Source organism: Galeopterus variegatus, unplaced genomic scaffold, assembly GCF_000696425.1.
Source record: "Galeopterus variegatus unplaced genomic scaffold, G_variegatus-3.0.2 Scaffold7957, whole genome shotgun sequence".
In the NCBI taxonomy this organism is placed as follows: Eukaryota; Metazoa; Chordata; class Mammalia; order Dermoptera; family Cynocephalidae; genus Galeopterus; species Galeopterus variegatus.
Window position 1 is genome coordinate 33118 of NW_007734068.1, and position 21356 is coordinate 54473.

At 47.5% G+C, this 21356-nt stretch overlaps 1 protein-coding gene across 3 annotated transcripts; it reads right to left on the minus strand.

Moving 5' to 3' along the window:
- Positions 1–5: 5 nt before the first annotated feature.
- Positions 6–20981, minus strand: LOC103608033. 3 transcript variants are annotated; one of them, XM_008592479.1, is made up of 6 exons: positions 20955–20981; positions 7152–7349; positions 1439–1585; positions 937–1119; positions 552–796; positions 6–218 (listed from the first exon to the last, which is right to left on the minus strand). In XM_008592479.1, exons 1-5 carry the CDS (start codon positions 20959–20961, stop codon positions 579–581), a joined length of 753 nt encoding a protein of 250 aa, XP_008590701.1. In that variant the 5' UTR covers positions 20962–20981; the 3' UTR covers positions 6–218; positions 552–578. The 3 variants fall into 3 exon arrangements, with proteins under 3 accessions (XP_008590701.1, XP_008590702.1, XP_008590703.1); XM_008592480.1 differs by lacking the exon at positions 6–218 and having other exon boundaries at positions 352–796; positions 937–1065; XM_008592481.1 differs by lacking the exons at positions 6–218; positions 7152–7349; positions 20955–20981 and adding an exon at positions 12628–12698 and having other exon boundaries at positions 352–796.
- Positions 20982–21356: the final 375 nt, after the last annotated feature.

Here is a 21356-nt window from a genome sequence, read left to right on the forward strand (position 1 = left end):
AGAGGTTGTTTGGCGCCTACGTTTTATTGTGGCAGGGAAGTCGGGGAAGGGGGATGGAGGGATGGATTTCAAGCCACACCTTCCCGGGGAGGCGCCTGTTCCGCAGAAGGTCGGAGCTTCACCAAATGCTGGGCGGTACTTTGTCCTTCTGGAGGCAAGAGTGGACATTCGGGGTGGGGCCGGGCCACGGTGAGAAGTTCTGATGCGGAAGGTCCTGGCTGAGAGGAGGGAGAGTGGATTCGGGGCGTGGCCTCCGAGGGCTGGGCACTGGGGGCAGGGCCACACAAACCAGCCACACTGCCCGGGGATGGACAACTGCCTGCTCAGAGGCAGAACGGGAGAGGGGTGTTGGACTTCCAGGGTGGGAGCACTGTGAGGACCCAGTGGGCGGTGACAGAGCTGCAAAGGGCGAGCCCTGGCCTGAGGGGTGGGATTTGTCACCTGTCCTCGGAGAGCGTGACCTGTTCTTAGGGAATGGGGCCTCAAGGGAGGTCTAAGCTCTGGGGCATGGCCACGCTGAAGGGGACGGGCCGGCATCTGGCCGCGGTTACCGGCCAGCGTCCTGAGAAGTTCGGGTACTATTCCTTGGAGAGACTTGAGGTGTCGCTCTGGGTGGAGCATGAATTGGGCAGGTTCCGGATATGCTTTGGGTCCATGTCTGAGCTCTGCTGTTTGGATATGCCCCTTGGGGCCCATCGCCGCAAGGCCCGCCGCTGACAGCTCATCTGCCGCACCCGAAAGGGCGTCCATTTGCCTTTGCGCCACATGCCCACTTGGTTTAAATAGGACAGGGCTCCTGGGGGAGGGGGCGGCGTGGGCCGTTGGACTCCGAGTCCCGCCCCAGGCCGCGCCCCATCCCTCGAGGCTGCCCCATCCCTCGAGGTCCCCCCCCAGCAAGCCCGAGGCCCCGCCCCCTCCCCGAGTCCTCGCCCTCACCGGCCCACAGCATCAAGGCGCTGGCACACCAGCACAAGTAGAAGGTCGCCCGGTAGGACACCTGTGGCCTCGGGCTTAGCATCTTGCAGTTGATTGCAAAGAGCGTCAGGCTGAGAAGAATCAGGAGCCCTGCGCTGGGGTGGGGCCACAGAGGGACAAGAGGCTGGACAATGACCCCGGGGACTCCAGGAAGAGAAGAAAGAAAGAGACATCCTTTCCCACCCTCCAGGACAAGCAGAGAGAAATACACACGCGACAGAAAGATACCTGGAGGGGAAATGAAAGATAATGAAACAGTGGGAGGGAGGGACACCTCCAACAACACACGCCCTGACTGAAAAAGAGAGCAGGACTGAGATAGAGCGGGACACACATCCCAAGAGACATGCAAACACAGAGGCCCCAGCAGACAGCAGGACAGAAAGCCAAGACACCTCTCCTCAAAGCCAGAAAGAGCTGCTGAGTGTGGGGAGGACGCCCCTTCCTGCACGCCGACACTTACCAATGCTGATGCCGAGGAAACTGAAGACAAAGTCGGTCTTGTTCAGGCGGCGGAAGACGGGCCGGAAGGAGAGGCTCATGGAGGGGAGGAGGACGAGGTACAGGGCAAGGGCCAGTAACATGAAGCCCTTGCTCATATGGATGAGAACTGGAGGAAAAGGGGGACAAATGCCCTAGAGTCATCCTCCTGACATTGCTCAAGGTCACCCTTCAAAGTCATCCCCACTGACACCCATGAGAAGCCCAACAGAAACCCCCACAGTCTGGCTGCAGACATCCTCAAAACCACCCCCACTCACATCACCAAAGTCACCTAGAAACCCCAAAATAACTTCACTCTCACTAGTAAAGTCAGCCATAGGCACCCCTAAAGTCAACCCAAAGTCGTCCCTACTCACTCTCAAAGTTGTCCCAAATCACCACCACTACTCCAAACTCAACCCCCAGACACCTTCACAATTAACCCCACGTATGCCCCGAAGGTCATCCCACAGATGACCCCCCAGTCACCCTCATTCACATTCTCAAGGTCAGTCCACAGAACCATCTTGTTTTTAGAATCACCCCCCCAGACACCCCAAAAGTCACCCTACTCATACTCCTAAAAGATGTTCCACAGCAGCTCACATTAAGGCCCTCAGTGTCATTTCCAGACACCCCCAATAGCACCCTCAAAGTTATCCAAGACACCTCAGTCACCCCAGTCATCTCCAAAGTCACCCTACTTCTACTACAGTCTCTCCCAGTCTCACCCCAAGATCCCCTAGTGATCCCATTCACATGCCCAGAACCTCCCCAGACATTCCAATGTCACCCCCATTTACACCCCAGAATCCCCACACACACGTACATTCAAGAAAAACTTCCAAGTCAAATACTCTAAAACTGACGTGTGCAAAAGCTCAGTTCCAGTTTGCAATTGATATTATCCAATTTACATTTCCAGTGTAAGAGAATTTCAGCTCTTTCTGAGAATTACATTTCCTCTTAGCCCTTTTTCCACTTTCCCTACTTTTGAACAGTGCATGACTGTTTTAGCCAAATGAGCTAAGACCTCATCTGCTTTGTTTCTGGCAAACTGCACGTCTCTAACACCTAACTAGAAAGTGAAAAGTTCATCATATATACAGAAGGACAACAGCACTCTCAGGACTTAGGGAGACACCAGTCCCCTCAGTTCTTTTCGCTCATAGAAGAATCAAGAAGCAAAGGTCAGGGGGAAGGGACCAAGCCAGAAACCAAGACCTCAAATGAAGAATCTGGTCTACCCAGAACAGCAGCCTGATGTCTCTCGGGGGATACCCTGCACCCCAATCCATAATACTGGTTGAGGCTTTCTCATGACATACTCTGCCCTCTGGGCCACAAAGGTAGTCACGTGATTCTGAATGAGCCAGTCACAGTGCCCCATGCCCCAGCCCCTGCAATGGCCCAAAGATGGGCACATGACCAAAGCCAACCAATCAAGCTCTGCCCCAGGACTTTTTCTGACTGAAGCTGTCAAGGATGAGTGCTTTCTCCTCTAGTCTAGAGGATTATAAGCCTGAAACTGCCTAACCCTTGGACCCAGCCTCTTGGGGAGAGGAAAACTGACAGGGTAAAACACAGAAGAAAAAGCAGACAAGAGAAGAAGAGAAAGAGAGCTGAGATGACACTCGAGTGCTTGGCTGTCATTATCCCAGAGACCATCCCACTCTGTGCTTTGCCTGGAATGAGCGGACGTTCGCAGCTTACTTCCCCACCATGCATGTTGCTCTCCTGTCCATTTCCTACTCTCAGCCCCAGCCAATCAGCACACTGCATTGCTCTGGCCACCATAATTGTTTTGGGAATTATGTGCCCATGTGACCCAAGCCACACAGGACTTTTGCAAGAACTTTTGGCATCCTTTTTCCTACCAGACTTGGCAGGTGTTAGCAACTCTGCCAAGTTGTTAGAGAGCTCTCCTAGTCATTGTCTGATCTCAGATCCCTTTCCCACCCTGCCCTGTTCTATACTGCAAGGACTACATTTCCCGGCCTCCTTTGCTCACTGGCTTATCACAGTGTGTTTGGCTAACAGGAAGGACTGGCAGAAGACGGGCTCTGGGAGGAGGGGACAAGCCAGGGTATTCATTGCCCTCTCTATCGCTGCCTCTGAGCAAATCCTACCATGGGTCTGCGCCTTCCAGATGGCTCCAGTTGCTGGACTACAGTAATACCACCTCCGCCCTTTGTCTTTGTCTTTGTAGCAGCGGGGAGTAGCAGCTTCCTGTAGTCGCTAATTCCTGGTTTGCCTCATCATTCCATACTTGGCTTCTCAGCTTTTCTGTTACCCATGAAACCAATTCCCTATATTTAATTCCCTCTGAAGAATCTAGAACAATTTGTTTTCCTAACTGGATACTTAACTTGCCACTACATAGAGCCTTGAGAATAAAGCCAGTTCAAGTAGCCAAGAAATAGTAATATCTGATGCTATCACTTAGACCCCTGAATCCAGCCATGCCTTAAGGCATTCCTACCCGCACCCTTTTTCACTCAGATAAGCTCATAAATTTCTTCATTCAAGCTAGTTCAAGTTAGGGCTTCTGTCACTTGTGACCCAAAGACTCCTGACTAATTTGGATCTCTTCCTTAGGACAGCAGAGAGTACAGGATTCAATGCTCCTTGCATATCACTCACCAAAATTACAATCAAACCCTAAAAAAAACCCTTTTAATTTTAAAAATAGAATTGAATGTTCACCAAAAATCTGGAGGGAAAATAACTTCCCAAAGCCAAGAAGCAATCAATAATGTCACAGAGGCAAAGACAGAGAAATCAGACTACATAAAAATCCTAGATGTCTCCACCTTAAAAAAAATAATAAAAGCTTTCATAACCTACATGTCATTTATTTATACCATCCATAAAGCTTTATACATTCTCAGCATTCAATAAATGGTAATTTATTTAGAAAGAGAACTATAAAACTTCCATGTATGTTTAGAAAATAAGAAACATATCTGAGGGTACTTCAGAAAGTTTGCAGAGGGCCAGCCCCATGGCTCACTCAGGAGAGTGCGGCGCTGGTAGCGCCGAGGCCACAGGTTCAGATCCTATATGGGGATGGCTGGTTCGCTCACTGGCTGAGCGTGGTGCAGACCACACTGTGCTGAGGGTTGCGATCCCCTTACGGGTCAAAAAAAGAAAGTTTGTAGAAAAGTGGAATTGAAAGGTAAAACAAATCTTTCCATGAACTTTTTGAAGTAGCCTCATATATACATACCTATATGTGCGTGTATGTAGTCACATGCATATAAACATATAGTCATTTTCTCATATATGCAAAGAATATGACTAGAAGAACACAAGAGCTTAAAAATGATTTAGTAACAATTGTTGCCCCCAGCGAGGGGAACTGGTGGGATGGGGGACAGAAATAAGAGAGAGATTTTTTTTTTACTTTTTCAAATGTTGAACCATATAAATATATGACCTATTCAAATAAAATAAAATGACCTATTCAAATAAAATAAAAGCAATTTAAATTTTAAAATAAAGAAAAAATTTAAATCCACCAAATCTTAGAACAAATGGAGAATGCAATAAACATTCACCATTCTTTTTTGTCTTCCCAGCACCTCTGAATGCCAGTCCTATGCTTGGGGAATTTCTCAAACTTCTGCATCCATCCTCTCAATAAGGAAACCAGACATCTGCTCTCCCAGCCTCCCTTGCAGCTGGGACATCAGCATGTGACCAGGCTCCACCAATAGGATAGAGCCAAGCTGGACTTGGCACTGGCAGCCAGAAGAAGTGGGCCACAGCTACCTCCAGGGTCCCAGGGCAGCAGAGAAAAGGGTTCCGCAGTAGAGTCTGGGGCCTGGAGACAGTGCAGTCCCCAGGGCAAGTTCCAGTATGTGTACCCAGCCAGCCAGTTCTCCAGGGAGTCTTTGAACATGTTCCTGGTCACTCCACCCTGGAACCCAGTTCTTTGGCCTTGCTTAGATTCTGTAAGCTCCCTAACATCCTTTATAAATCTATTTTCTGTTTAAACCAGCTTCTGTGGCTTGTTCTGAGAATCCTGACTTTTATACTGAGTGTATATCAAAGCCTTACAAAGTTTCATTATCCTTTTGAAGCACTGTTATTCTGCTCCTGGGAATCTATCTTTGAAGTAATCATGGTCAAATAAAATATCGTAAATATGTGGAGAAATTATGCACAGTTGATTTTGCCCACCCAGCATCCGCCTCTCTTTTGGCAACAGCAACTTGATTTTGTTCGGAGGAACATTCCTCCTACCCTCTGTTCTGACGGAAATGACCCCTCCATTGACTCTTAGGAAAATTGAGTGAACCAGACCCAACCAATCACAGCATGACATCCTCTTGGCCACAGCAACTGGTTCAGGGAAGAGCAAGAAACCCCATGGAATTAAATCTGATCCAATCACAACTAATACCGAGACCTTTGCTTGAGGGCCACCAAGGACACCCTCTTCTGTCTTCCCCATGTTTGCCATAGTTTGCCTGAAGACCCAACACAGAGGAAGCCTTTGGGGAGAGCTGGTGAGAGACAGATCCCTAATGACATCCTTTGAGCATCTGGATCCAGCAATACCTGAACATTCATAGGTCTATGCCTCTGGACTTTTCACAGCTTGAAGTCATAAACTACATGTTCATCTTACGTAAGCCAGCTTGAATTTGGAGATACGAGAAAGAGATATTCAAGATAAATAAGTAGAATTAATGCTACACAATGTTCAGGAAGTCTCATAAGCACTTTTGGGGGATCTGAAATGAAAGTAGGTGCAATGGCTGGGGGGGAGGAGAAAGTTCTTACAACAATAACAGCTAACCCTGACACAGCCAGGCACTGTTCTAATTCTTTTACATGTTTTAATTCATTTATTCCTCAAACAACCCATGAACAGGTACTGCCATCAGTGCTATTTTAGAAGTGAGGAAACTGAAGGGCTGGACCATAGGCTCACTCGGGAGAGTGTGGTGCTGATAACACCAAGGCCACGGGTTCAGATCCCTATGTAGGGATGGCCGGTTGCTCACTTGGGAGAGCGTGGTGCTGACAGCACGTCAAAGGTCAAGATCCCCTTATCAGTCATCTTTTAAAAAAAATAAAAAGAAAGAGAAAGAAAAGAAATGAGGAAACTGAGGCACAGATAGGCAAGAGAATGTGCCCAGTTTCACCCAAATACCAAGTGGTTGTGTCAAGCTTCGAACCGGGGTACTCTAGCTCTGGGTTTTGAGCTGACTCTTCTTACAGTGTTCAAAAGCACTTAAAATGCACAGATACCTACAAGGAAGCAAAATGTTTCTGAAGGAGCTGAAAGGCTTTTGTCACCTTTAAAAAAGAAAAACTATTTTAAAAAGCAACAGAGAGAATGATGGTGTCCTTAGCAATCTAATCATCAGGTAGAGGTTTCAGTCAGGGGTGCTGAGCCCCTTCCCATGTGCAACGATGGTCCCGTGTGCTGAGAGGTCATGTATAACTCAAGGGGACTCCCTCACAGCGCCTTCAGAGAATCCTACACAGCCTCTCCCAAAGAACACCCAGAGAGTCTCCCCCAGAGATCCCCCAGTAGAGACCAGGAGACAGTGGGGTCCCCAGGGCAGGTTCCAGTGTGTGTGTACCTAGCCAGCCAGTTCTCCAGGGAGAACTTCCACCCCTGATCATTTCCACAGACCTGTCTAGAGAACCCATAGCCTGTCCAGGCTCCCACTGACCAGTGACTTGGTCCAGGCTGGCACACTTGTGCCTCCTGCAGTCAATCCAGAAGCCCAGGTACCCAGTGTGAGAGCCCTGTATGTAAGCTATACGCCCATCCAAAACGCTCAGCACCAGCAGGGTTGAGACGATGCTGAAGGCGAGAGACCAGCCCCGCAGGATGAACTTCCGATCCTCCTCCCAGGAAAAGAGCAGATCTGCTGGGAAAAAATAGAGTATTGGGGGCCTGGGTCATTCTCCATCACTTTGTTGCATCCTAGTCTTCCTCCCCTACCATGGCCACATCCCCATCCCCACCCAAACCTTGCCTTTCACCCTGTTCTCAAGTCCCTTCCACCCACAACCATCTCCCCATCCCCACCTATAAACCACAACTTAATCCCTATCTCTGTTTCTGTCCCATCCCCAGCTGTAATGTCACCTCCAGTACCATCCACAACCCATCCCATTCCCACATTATTCTCCCCATCCTAAACCCCAAATACAACCCCAACCCTATCTCTAACTCCAAACATATCCCCATTCTCATCACCAACCCTAATGCCCAACTCATTCCTTATCTGTAACTCCATCCTAAGCCCAAACCTAATTGTTTTGTCTCCAATCCCATCCTCCAGTCCCTGTTCCCAAAATATCAGCTCCATCTCCAATCTCAATCTCATCCCCTCAACTCCATCTCTGTCCCAATCCCAATCCAGGGCACGGACAACTATAACACAGGTGCCAAAGTGTGTTCATGAGGGCAAGACCCATGGTGTCAAAAAAGGGAACCCATGGTGAACGGTGCACCCAACATTCACCAAATGCCTGTGACCCTGTCAGTGCTACCATCGTCATCTCAAGCCCCATCCCCCACTGCTCATTTACCTCCAGCCACAATAGACTTCACAGGGTCCCTCTCACTACCAAGGACTTTCCTGCCTCAGGGCCTTGACATAGTTTAGGCTGCTCCCTTTGTGGAGGACACTCACCTCCCACTTTTGCCCAGTACACCCCAATCACCCTTTAGGTGTCAACTTCAACGTTACTCCCATCACATCTCCTTCTCTGAGTCCGGACCCCACACCCCTACCCTCAGTCCTTGGTCAGGTGGCCCATTAGATGCTCCCATAGTGCAATGTATTTTTTCTTCACTGGCATACCACAGATGTGGGATTAATTACTTGACTATTTTTTTCCTACCAATCTTTCCCAACAGACCTCCATGGGGGCAGGAAACAAATATATTTTGTTTTCTTCTGTACCCCCGTTGCCTGGTACAGAGCTTCTGACATTTGTTAAGTAAAAGGAGTAATGAATGAATGAATGAATGCATGCATGAATGGGTGGATGCATTAACAGTGTTCAGTAATAATAACTCTTTTCTTGTCCTCTGTGGTACAGCTCAATGTGGATTTCAGAGGAAGTTGGGCATACAGTTTTGGAACTCAGAGAAGAGCTTGGGAAATGGAGAAAGAAACTTACAATTAACATCAATAGCTGTGAAGTATAAAATCTCAAGAGGTTTTTATTACAATGGGCTCTAAATGCTTTTATACGTTATTCACCCATTTTGTCCTCATAACTATCCTGTGAATATTATAATCTCCACTGACAGATGGGGAAACAGAGGCACAGAGCAGTTAAATGACTTGCTCGAGCTCACACACAGCTGGTGAGGGCAGAGCGATGATTATAACCTGGGTTGTCAAGCCTCAGGGTCTAGGATCCATGGTCTTAACCACTATTAACTATACTGCTTTCATACCCTTAATATATAATCTCCTACAAATCAATACAGAAAAGATAAATACTCAGTAGGGAGGTGGGTAAAGGGAAGAATAGGCTATTCAAAAAGACAGAGATACAAAGGCCCATCATCATGTGAAAAGATGCCCAGCCTCATCACTTATCAAAGCATTACACATAAACATAAAGAAGTAATAATTTTACACCTATTAAAATGGCATAGGCTGCCTGTTTAGCTCAGTTGATCAGAATACAGTATTATAACACCAAGTACAAGGGTTCAGATTCCCATACTGGCCAGCTGCAAAAAAAAAAAAAAAAAAAGGCATGGTGTATTAGTCCGTTTTGTGTTGCTATAATAGAAATACCTGAGACTGGGTAATTTATAAAGAACAGAGGTTTATTTGGCTGACAACTGCATCTGGCACAGGCCTCAGGCTGCTTCTACTCATGGCAGAAAGTGGCAGGCAGCTGGTGGGTACAAGCAGATCACATGGCGAGAGGAAGCAAGAGAGAGAGGGGAGGCACCAGAGTCTTAAACAACCAGCTCTCGCGGAAACTAATAGAGCCAGAACTCACTCATTAATCCCTCACCTAGGGAGAGCACTAATCCATTCAGGAGGGATCTGCACCCATGACTCAATCAGTTTCCAACACTGCCACATTGGGGATTAAATTTCCACATGAGATTTGGAGTGGACAACACATCCAAACTCCATCATTCTGCCCCTGGCCCCCCAAATCTCATGTCCCTCTCATACAAAATACAATTATTCATGCGCCGGCCTGGTGGCGCACTGGAGAGTGTGCTGCTTGGGAGCACGGCGGTGCTCCCGCCGAGGGTTCGGATCCCATGTGGACACCGGTTCCCACTCTCTGGCTGAGCGCGGTGCGGGCGCAACACCGAGGGTTGCGATCTCGTTGCCGGTCCCCGGTACGGGCATGACACTGAGGGTTGCAATACCGTTACCAGTCAGTAAAAAAAAATACAAAAAGGAAAAAAAAACCAAAATACAATTATTCCACCCCAACAGTCCCAAAAATCTTAGCTTGTTCCAGCACCAACTTAAAAGTCCAAAGTCCAAAGCCTCATCTGAGACCCAAGGCCAAACTCCTTCCAGCTGTGAACCTGTAAAAATCAAAATCAAATTTATCTACTGCCAAGACACAATGGTGAAACAGACATTGGGTATACATTCCCATTCCAAAAGGGAGGAATAGGCCAGAAGAAAGGAGAAACAGGTCCCAAACAAGTCTGAAGCTCAGCAGAGCAGATATTATGCCTTAAAGCTCCAAAATAATCTTCTTTGACTCCAAGTCCTGCATCCTGGGCACAATTGGGCACCTGGGCCCCCAAAGCCTTGGGCAGCCTCATTCCCGCAGCTTTACCAGGTGCAGCCCAGGGGGCTGTGCTGGTGCCTGCAGCTTTTCCAGGCCTGCATTTCATGTTACCACTGGCCCTGCAATTCTGGGGTCCTGGTAGCAGGACCTGGTCCCCACTGCCTTGGCTCTACTAGACATTTCCCTGGTGGGGGCTCTCTGTGGGGTCTCCAACCCCACTTTTCTGCTCAGCATTACTCTAGTAGATGGCCTCTGTGGTGGCTCTGCCCCTATGGCTGGTCTCTGCCTGGGCCCCCAGGCTTTTCCATACATCCTCTGGAATCTGGTTGGAGGCTGCCATGCCTCCACTGCTCTCACGTCCTGCCAGCCTGCAGACTTAACACAACGTGGATGCCACTGAGGTTTCAGGCTTCTACTGTCTAGAGCTGCCATAGAAACCACATTTGTGGCCACTTGAGGCAGGGCTGCTCCAGCCAGAGCAGCTGGGATGCAGGAAGGAGGTTCCTGAGAGCAGCTGCACCCCAGGTCTGTCCTCTGGGACAACTCAGTCCTTCTAGGCCTCAGGGCCTGTGATGGGTGGGGCATACTTCCAGACTTCTCAAACGCTTTTAGGGCTTTTTCCTCATTGTCCTGGCTATTAGCATCTGGCTGCCTCGCAGCCAAGCTAATGTCTTTAATAACCAGTTTATCTGCTTCACCCTTGCATTTTTCTTCTGCTCTCTGCTTCTGTACCACAGGCTGCAAATTTTCCAAATCTTTACGCTCCACTTCCCTTTTAAATTCTGACTTTTACATCATGCCTTTGCCACCATAACTCAGAGTAGGCTGTTAAAAGTAACCGTGCAGCTTCCCTAATGCTTTGCCACTTAGAAATTTCTTCCACCACACATTCTGGTTCACAACTCTTAAGTCCCACCTTCCACAAAGTCCAAGGGCATGGACACAATGCAGCAAGTTCTTTGCTATGGTGTAGCAAGGTGATCTTCTCTCTAATTCCCACTAAGTTCCTCATTTCTATCTGAGACCTCCTTAGAATGGTCTTTACAGTCCATATGTCTGTCAGCATTCTGCTCACCACCATTTAACTAATCTCTAAAATTTTCTCTGGTTTTCTTGTCTTCTAAACTTTCACTAGCATCTAGGTATTTTCTAGCCTGTTCCTCCAAATTCCTCCAGCCTCTCCTCAATAGCCAGTTCCAAAGCTGCATCCACATTTTCAGGTATCTGTATAGCAACATCCCACTCCTCAGTACCAATTTTCTGTATTAGTCCGTTTTGTGTTGCTATAACAGAAATACCTGAGACTGGGTAATTTATAAAGAATGGAGGTTTACTTGGCTTACGATTCTGGGACAGCTGCATCTGGCATGGGCCTCAGGCTGCTTCTACTCATGGTGGAAAGTCGCAGCCAGCCAGCGGGTACAAGCAGATCACATGGTGAGAGGAAGCAAGAGAGAGAGAGGAGGTGCCAGGGTCTTTTAAACAACCAGCTCTCATGGGAACTAACAGAGCAAGAGCTCATTCATTACTCCCTCCAACTAGGGAGAGCACTAATCCATTCACGAGGGATCTGCACCCATGACTCAATCAGTTTCCAACACTGCCACATTGGGGATCAGATTTCCACATGAGTGTTGGAGGGGACAACACATCCAAACTCCATCATTCTGCCCCAGGCCCCCCCAAACTCATGTCCCTCTCACATACAAAATACAATTATTCCACCCCAACAGTGCCAAAAGTCTTAGCTAGTTCCAGCACCAACTTAAAAGTCCAAAGCCTCATCTGAGACCCAAGGCCAAACTCCTTCCAGCTGTGAACCTGCTGCAAAAAAAAAAAAAAAAAAAAGGCATGGATTAAAGCAATCAAAAATGCCCAGGCTGATGACAGTATTACAACCAGGCACTCCTGGAGATTGTGTAAATTGATATAACATTTTTTTTGGCAGCTCGCCAGTACAGGGATCCAAACCCCTGACCTTGGTGTGAGCAGCACCACACTCTCTCAAATGAGCTAGCCAGCCAGCCCGTGATGCAGTTTTTTTTTTTTTTTAATGACCGGTAAGAGGATCTTAACCCTTGACATGGTGTTGTCAGCACCATGCTCACTCAGTGAGCTAACCATCCCTATATGGGATCCGAACCCATGGCTTTGGTGTTATCAGCACCACACTCTCCTGAGTGAGCCACGGGGCCAGCCCCATGATGTAATTTTTTGAGAGGTCAGTTTGATGTCGAGAAACTGATAGAAAAAAAAAATGGTACAGGCTGGCATAACTGAGATGGAGGTACCAACAACACTGTCTTTATTATTACCATTTTTACATGGGGAAACTGGGACACACAGCAGATAAATGATAGATGTAATACAGAAACAGCCTGCTATCTGTATGTCATAGTTACTCACCCAAAGGTCTGGAATTGTCAGGGCAAAACACCCTGACTGGACTTTTTGCTAGCTGATGCCTCATCAGTAGTGTACCTAAGGAAAGGAAAACTAAATTCACTGTTCCTAGTATATATATTAGATCAATCAATGGATGGATGGATGGATGAACAGATAGAGTGAGTGTGATATAGGCATATAGATATAGATTTATCTGCAGATTTTCCTTCTCCCCCTCCAGTCCTCTTATATAAATCCTACTTTTGTGTTTTCCAGATAAAATCAATTTGTGATTAGTTCTCCTTAAATATAAGTAAATCACGTATTGGAATTACCTATGTGTGCTGGAGTTATTCTTTGACAGTAAGTATTAATATTCTAAAAGTGCATACCATTTGGCTCAGAATTTCTAAGAAACTACGCTATAAAAATAATGGGAAAGGAACTAGAAACAAGCAAAAAGGTCACTGTAGTATGTTTGACCTAGGCACAAAAAAAAAACAAAACAAAAAACCTGTTTATTCAACAAACATTTACTGAGCAACTAACGCTTAGTCCTGGAAATAGAACTGTGAACCAGACAGTTACAGCCCCAGTCCAGCCCTATTGGAGCTTATGGATCCAGAAAGGAAGACATTACTCCTACAATCACACACATATATCAGAACCAAATGTGATAGGTGCTATAAGAGTTGGAATAATCTAAATGTTCAGCAGAAGGTGATTGGTTGAAAACACACAACAGTCAAACAGTGGGTGACAAAGTCTGCTAGTCCTCCCCTTATGCAATAGAACAGAAACTGAACCCTTTAACTGGACAAAGTCATACCTAGAATAAAGACTACCATTCCCAGCTTCCCTTGCAGCTTGATGTGGCTATATGACTAAGCGTTGGCCAATGGGGTATGAAAAGAAGAGGTTCATGCTCTAAAAGGGAAGGGGCTCATTACCTCCCTTCTCCCTTTCCCTGTTTTTTTATTTTGAGACCCTGTTTCAGTACCCAAATATCTCAACTAATCCACAATGGAATACCACACTTCACTGACTCTAAAATACACATTTTTTCACATTTTAACATCTCTGAAATTGGGATGCATCATATAATTTGTAGTATCTTAAAATCACCTTTGGCCATTTTTTCTTCTTCTCCTTCTTCTTTTTTTTTGACCGGTAAGGGGATCATAACCCTCAGCACGGTGTTGTCTGCACCACGCTCAGCCAGTGAGCGCACCGGCCATTCCTACATAGGATCTGAACCCATGGCCTCAGCGCTACCAGCACTGTACTCTCCCAAGTGATCCACAGGGCTGGCCTAGCCTTTGGCCATTTTTTAACATTACAACATCTGCTGAGGATGGTGTCTTAGGCTCTATGAAATGCAATGCTATGTAGTAGTTAAAATATAGTAACATGGATATTCATGTAATTAAAGACATATAAAAGTTTGTGGGTTTTATTTTTCAAAAGATCATCGCAAAAGCCAAAGGAGAGTACAGGGGAACAGTAATGTGAAAAGTCCCCACCCCTCACATGCAGGAGAGGTCACACATACAGCTTGGGGTGCCTGTACCTCTGCTGACCTCTCTCAATCCTTTATCAAGCTGTGGCTGGGTCTGCCTCCTCTCCCCAGCCCCGAATTGGAGGTTTTTTGAGAGCGAGGAGCAGGCCCAACTTTCTCTAGGTCCCTGAGATCCCAGGGAAAAGTGAAGGGAGACAGAGATGGAGAAGGAAGCGAGGGAACAAGGAGATATATGGAACTCAAGAAGGGAATAAAACGATGAAGTTGATTCAAAAACGCCCTTGGAGGGGTGGGGTGAGGGGCAGGTAGGAAGAGAGAATTATAAATTCAGTTCTCAGACCTCCCAGAAACTGTTAGAATTCATCCCAGAGATGCTGTTGATCCATCCCCTGACTCAGCCCTGCCTAGTCCTGACCCCAACCTGCCCCCTCTCTGATCCTGCTGCCTCCACCCTAACCCCTCCTTAACCCTCGATGCCATCCTGGGCCTGTACTGGCCCCTCACTAATCCAGCATGACCTCTTCTTGACCCAATCCTGACCCTGACCGGTCACCACACTGTGTCCGCCCTGACCCAGCCCCAGCCCCCACATCACTCACATAGGGTATGGTGGAATCTGAGGCCATGACCAATATCCCAACCTCCTGGAACCCCTTCAACTGTCATGGAACCTTCCCTCAACCCCACCTGCAGGCCAGACTGAATCCCTGAGCCCTGCCTGTGCACAGCAGGAGAGACCAAGAAACGCAGAAAAAGAGAGAGATCCAAATGCCAAGGGACAGAGCTTGAGCCCCAGAAAGAAACCAACCAGCTTCCAGGTGGCCACGGAGGTGCCCAGGAGGAGGGACTGAGGCAGTTGGCAGGCTGTTGAGTGCATCTGGGGAGTGGCCCTGCCCTGCATCTCCAGATGTCCCAGAGGCCTCAATCTGACCTCCAGGGCACTCAGCCAGATTTCCTTCCAGCAGCTCCCAACAAGACCCAAGCCAACACCCAAGACCCTCTGTCAACTACCTACAACCCCCGGATCAGTACCCAAGACCCTCCACCTGTTATCTATGGTCACCAAGTCCGTATCCAAGAGCCTCCGTCATCAGCTACCAGCAGTCGCCGGGTCAGTATCCAAGAGCCTCCACGAGCTACCTACAGTCGGTGGGTCAGTGTCCTAGAGCCTCCAACATCTACCTACAGTCGCCGGGTCAGTACCCAAGACCCTTTGTCAATTATCCACAGTCGCCGGGTCAGTGTCCAAGAGCATCTACCAGCTAACTACAGTCGCCGGGTCAGTACTGAAGAGTCTCCCCTAGCTACCAGCCGTCACCAGATCAGTCCCCAAGAACCTCCGTCAGCTACCAACAGCTGCCAGTTCATTATCCAAGGCCCCTTGCCAATTATCCACAGTCGCCGGGTTAGTATCCAAGAGCCTCCACTAGCTATCAACAGTCATGAGGACGGTATCCAAGACACATCATCCATTATCTCCACTCTTCATTTCAGCATCCCAGATGCTCCACCAGTTTTCCAAAGTCACCTGTCCAGTAACCCAAGCTCTCACCCCCTGAAATCAGCTATTGACCGTAGCCAAGACAATATCCAAAACTACCCACCAACAACCCGGACTCCCCACTGTCGTGGTCAAAGCCCCTTGTTACAAATCCGGGACAATGTTGATGTCCCTCCATCAATTACCCACAGCCCTGAGGCTAGTGTCAAAAGCATTGAATCGTTATTCCGGAGCTCCCAGGAGAGTTTCAAAGAATGTGCGGACAGCTCCCAACTCAACCAAAGTCCTCTAGACAACATCCACAACTTCTCGCCAGACAGCTCCATTTGGGTCAATTCTGGCCGGTGAGAGGCAGGGACCCAGGCCGTAGGCCAAGTTTTGGGCTAAAATTCTGGGGGAGGGGCAACAGTCAAAGGTCAGGGACTGGAAGCATGGCTGGTGTATTAGAAACTAGACGGGTGGCAGGGCTTGGAAGCTGGACCTAAAGGCTGGCCCTCGGTGGGGCATGGCATAGAGGCAAGACCTCGGGATACAGGGCATGTAAGTTGGATATGGGATAGATAGGGTCCAAAGGCTGGACCTGGGGTGGCTGGGCAGGGTGGCTGGTCTCAGTGCTGACACTGGTGGTGGGTGGTCTGCTGCAGATTTCTGAAGAAGAATAGCCACCAATCACTGCTGCCCATATGCTGGAGGCTGCTGCATGAGGCCAAGAAGATCAGCCACCAGCTGAGCCTGGCACTGAACATAGCCAGCATGATCATCATCGCTCTCATATCTCTGGGCCAGCCCTGGATCCACTTTCAGGTGCCACTGAGGCCCCCTGGGGACCCTGCTGGCTCTCTGACCATCCCCATCAGCACCATCTTCTTTGTGCAGTGCCCCGACATCTCCTGCCTGCATGAGTACGACCAGAACGCTTGTAAGGCCTGCCCTGTCCTCACCACTCCTGGGAATCATCTCTCCACTTTATCCCAGGGACCCCTTCCCCTGTTACAAAATGGTTTGTCCCTTCTCTGGAATGGTCTTCACAGGCCCTGGATGGTCCTCACTACCCACCCCACTTCTCACTGCCCAAGAACCTGTCTTCACCAACCCAGAGGTATATCCTCAGAGCTGGAGGTATCGCCCTCAATATCCCTTCCCTAGAGCCCAATTTCAATCTTCTTAAAATGAGAATAAATAATCTGCAAGAGAGGGGATTTGAGAATGCTCCAAGCCTAACTGGTGACCCTCTCCCCCATGCTCAGAGCCTGATGACCAGTTTTGGTATTTCTGATTCTCTTCCTTCCCCAGACTTGCTGGACCTTTCCTGGACCTTCCTCCTCTTCTCCAGCATCGCCAGCATCTGCCTCTTCATGGCTCTAATAAGCATCATCTTCTTTACTAGCTCCAACCTGCCCATGCTGGACTTTTTCCTCTTCATCACTAGCATCCTAGCAGGCACGGCACTAAGATCCTTCTCCAGAGAACCAAGGCGAGGAGTACCTCACCCAGTGCCAATCATGAAACCCAACCTCATCCCCACCACACTCCAATCCCACCCCATCCTCACCTTCATTTTCAATCCCAATCCTGTCTCCTTCCAAATCTCCCATCCCAATAAAAAATATTGACCTCCAACCCAACCCCATCTCCAGCCCCAATACCAGCCTCAACTTCAACTGCCATCTCTATCACCAGCAAATCTCAAATTCATCCACATCCCCTTCCCTGATATCTATCCTCATCCCTTTCCCATCCCAATTCTATCTTCTTTCCAATCTCCAAACCATCCCTATTACCATCTCCAACCTCTTCACAAATCTCAGCACCCAACTTAATCCCATGCTTAATCATTCTCACCATTCGTTTCAAATTCAACCTAATCCTATCACTTATGAACTTCAACCTCAAACTCAACCCCAGCTCATCTCCAGCCTCAACCCAGACCACAATTGCAAACCCATCCCTGCCACCTGTGAACCTCTCTTAAACTCAACCCAACCTATTCCCAATGCCATCCTCATACCTATATCTGATCCATCCCCATCTCCATCCCCAACATCAGCCTCAACCTCAACCTCCATCCTTATCACTCAAACTTCAATCTCTACCCAATACCCAACCCCATCCCAAATCCTATTCCACCACTACCACCAGGTCTGTGATTTTGTTCAAACTATTTCATCTTTCCAAGCCACGGTTTTCTCATCTGTAGAATGGGGATAAAATTTCCTACCATGTGGAGATGTAGTGAATATTTAATTAGAAAACATTGATACTTGATGGTAGCTATTTAACTTTGCACAGGTCTTTACCATAATAATCCTCCCACTCCCACCCAAATAACTCAAAATTGATATTCCAATTAGAAGAGTTTAATTTTCCATTCGCATGGCAAATCATACTTTTAAAAGGGTAGATTTTAATTTGGAAATGAGTGGTAATATGTCCCTGTCTTTTGTAGTAATTGATTGCAACTTTCAGTTGCAACAGGAACACATACTTGGAAAGTGATGGTTAGGCCAAGGGTAGAGAACACTCAACTTCCTGTTTTCTTGTTAATAACTGGTATTTATCGAGTTTGTCTAATAGCTCTCCCTAATTGTTTAAACATAAGATACAAAGTGTAGAAAACATCTTGGTTTTAAACCATCTAAAATGAGACATTTTTCTATATGAAAAAAATCATTTCTGTCCATTCCCCCTTTTAATTAAACAGAATACACTTCCTATATTATTTTTCAATAACACACAAAAAAATCACACTAGCTGTAATTTGCACTCCACTATCTGAAAAACGATCTTTTTCCTTTCGCAAATTATCTTTAATTCATGTCATCTCAGAATATACAGAATGGCTAGGTTCTTTGTCCATTGCTTTAGAAGCCCAAAACCAAAGACTCAATATAATGATAATAATGAATCCTAATCCCTGAGGTCTTACTGTGATGCCAGGAAATGTGCAATCTCAATAACCTCTCATGACAGCCCAAGGAGATGGTTCCTGTGATTTTATGCCCACACTACAGATGAGGGAACTGAGGCTCAGAGAGATGGAGTGGCTGCCCTAGGGTTAGAGGCAAAGGCAGGACAAAAGCCCTGCTCTGTTGTCCCCAAAGCCTATGGTTTTAGACACTATCGTTGACTGGTTGAAGACCAAGACTAGCTCTTTAAATGTCCTCTAGCATGACATTGTCAGAAGCCCATTTTCCTGCTTGTGAGTAGAGGTAGAAGGCCTGGGAGGTTAAAGAAAGTGAGGAAATAATGAGCAAGAGTCAGGCAGCCGTACAACTATGGGCAGGGGTCCTTACACACCTGATTACCAGCCTTGTAATATCTGTGCTTACGCAGGGACCAGCATCATATTGGGTATCCTGTTCTACCTGCTGCAGGCCCAACAGTACCTGCAGGAAGGAATGACCTACACCCTGGGGAGCAGCTTCTACCTGGCATGGACTGGTGTCTTCTTCTTCCTGATGACTGGTCTGGGCTGGGATGGGATTGGGTGTGGGCATGGGTTCAGGGATGCAGATAGGTATTGTGTGGGATGGGGATGGGGTTGTAGATAGGGCTAGGTAGGATGGGATTGAGGTGGGAGACAGGGTTGGGGTTGCACATGGTGCTGGGATGTGGGGATGGGGTTGGGCTTGAGTTTGGAAATGGGTTGAGGACAGTGTAGGGGACGAAGTTGAGTTTGGGATTAGGCATGGGTTTGGGGATAGGTTAAGGGATGGAATGGAATTGGGGACGGAGTTGGACACAGTGAAAGGCATGTGGTTGGAGTTGGGGACAGGACTGGCATCTGGATTGGGCTGGTGAACTCTGAATCTCAACCCCTCTACCTTCTCCCTCTCCCCAGGTTTCTTGTCCTATCTGAATTACGTGAATTTCTGGTCCATTCTGGCAAACCACGCTGTCTGGACTTAGGACATGGGAATGACCCCACTGCTGGCCTGCTGCCATGGCTCTTTGTCAAGCACGCCAAAAACCTGATCTCTAGCTCCCACCAAGAGTCTTGTTCTTTTTCGCTCCTCTCTGACCCCCCTCAATCCAGATTAATAATCTGTATTTTTAAGTGATCTGTATTTTCCGCCTAAAATATTCTTTTATTTAGCTCAGTACTTTGGAAGCATTCTGTGTAACAGCCATCCCTCTCTGGGCGTGCTTGGGCCCTCTGGGGTAGAGAGATAGGTAAGTGAAGGGACTCAGAGGTAAGGGACTCAAGGTACAAGGTCAGCAAAAAGGCTGGACCAATGGTTCCTGGCACACAGATGGTGCTCAATGTTTGTTGAGTAGCTGATTCTCCCCAAGTCCAATGGGCTTCATCCTTTACTTTCGTGATCCCCAATTATTTACCCGTCCTGAGGCAAATTCTCCCTGCACCCACACTTCACCCTCTGCCCTTACCGGCAGCTCCTACGCTACCCCATCTTTCTTTTCCCTGAAGTCCCTGAGCACAAGTCTTTTCTATCTAGCAGCCTTTTAAAGATGGTTGGGGCTAGCGGAGAGTCATTTACTGAACAGGAGACAGGGTTGAAACCCAAGTACAAAGTCATATCATTGCCCAGATCCCCCTGCAGGGGCTTAGCCTGGGGCTCCCATCCACTTCCCTTGCACATGGTTAAGCTGACAGGTTTTGAGTGTAGTCTCTGCCACACTAGCTCTGTGAGCCACGGCAAGGTGGTGAACCCATCTGCATCTCAGTTTCCTCATCTGTAAAATAGGGCTAATGGTAATTCTTTCATCTGGATAGAATTTAACATAATGACTGGCCCATAGTATGTGCTCTTTCAGTGTTTACATTGAAATAATCCTCCCTGTTGTGTCCTGCAAAAGGTTCCCAAATCTGTTCATTTTTCTTCTTTTTTTTTTTTTTTTTTTTTTTTTTTTTTTTCTTGCAGCTGGCCATTATGGGGATCCAAACCCTTGACCTTGGTGTTATAACACTGTGCTCTAACCAACTGAGCTAACCAGCCAGCCTGTTCATTTTTAAACACAGATGGAGCTGCAACTATGTGCCAGACACTGGATCTGAAGCAGTGATCACACTAGACATAAAGTCTTATCCTTGTGGAATTGACATTTCAGCAGGGAAGCAAAAAATATGTTCATAAACAAATAGTTAGATAATGTTAGGAGATAAGTGCTATGGAAGAATAATAAAGGAGGGCAAGAGGGAGAAGTCCTGACTGTTACATAGAGTGGAGCAAGGGGCTGGGGGCACTCTATGCCAAGATGACATCTGAGCAGAGACATGACAAGGGAAGAAGAGAGCCACGTGGATTGAGGAAAAGAGTTCCAGGCAGAGAGGACAGTAAGTGCAAAGGTCCTGAAGTAGAAACTTACTTGGCATTTTCCAGGGACACCAGGGAAGCCAAGGGAGAGAGAGGAAGGAGATAAGGAAAGACAGGGAACAGAAAAGCCAAATCACTAGGAGCCACAGTGGGCCACAGTGAGGACTTTTTACTCTGGAGTGAGTCAGAAGCCAATGACGGAAATGTCTCTTATTAAGAGAGGAATTTAGGTCTCTTCCTTATACTTCAAACCATGGAGGGAGTCTTCTCACTAGAAGGAAGAAAACAACCCAAATGACCGGGGGTGGGGGGTGGGAATCGATTTACGCGACGGAATAATTTTTCAATGTTTAATGAAATAATGCTACATGTAGTGATGTGGGGAGACTACTTATAAAACAGATTGGAGTGAAAAGGTTTTCCTTCCCCGTGTGTGCGCGCGCGCGCACCTGTG

Excerpts from the sequence above, each read along its gene's own strand:
- LOC103608033 (XM_008592479.1), bottom strand. Across the intron at positions 1,586-7,151 it reads CAGCCTGGACCAAGTCACTG|TTCTCATCCATATGAGCAAG; the intron begins GTCAGTGGGAGC and ends CTTTTCCTCCAG. Across the intron at positions 1,120-1,438 it reads TTTCCTCGGCATCAGCATTG|TCCCCGGGGTCATTGTCCAG; the intron begins GTAAGTGTCGGC and ends CTCTTCCTGGAG.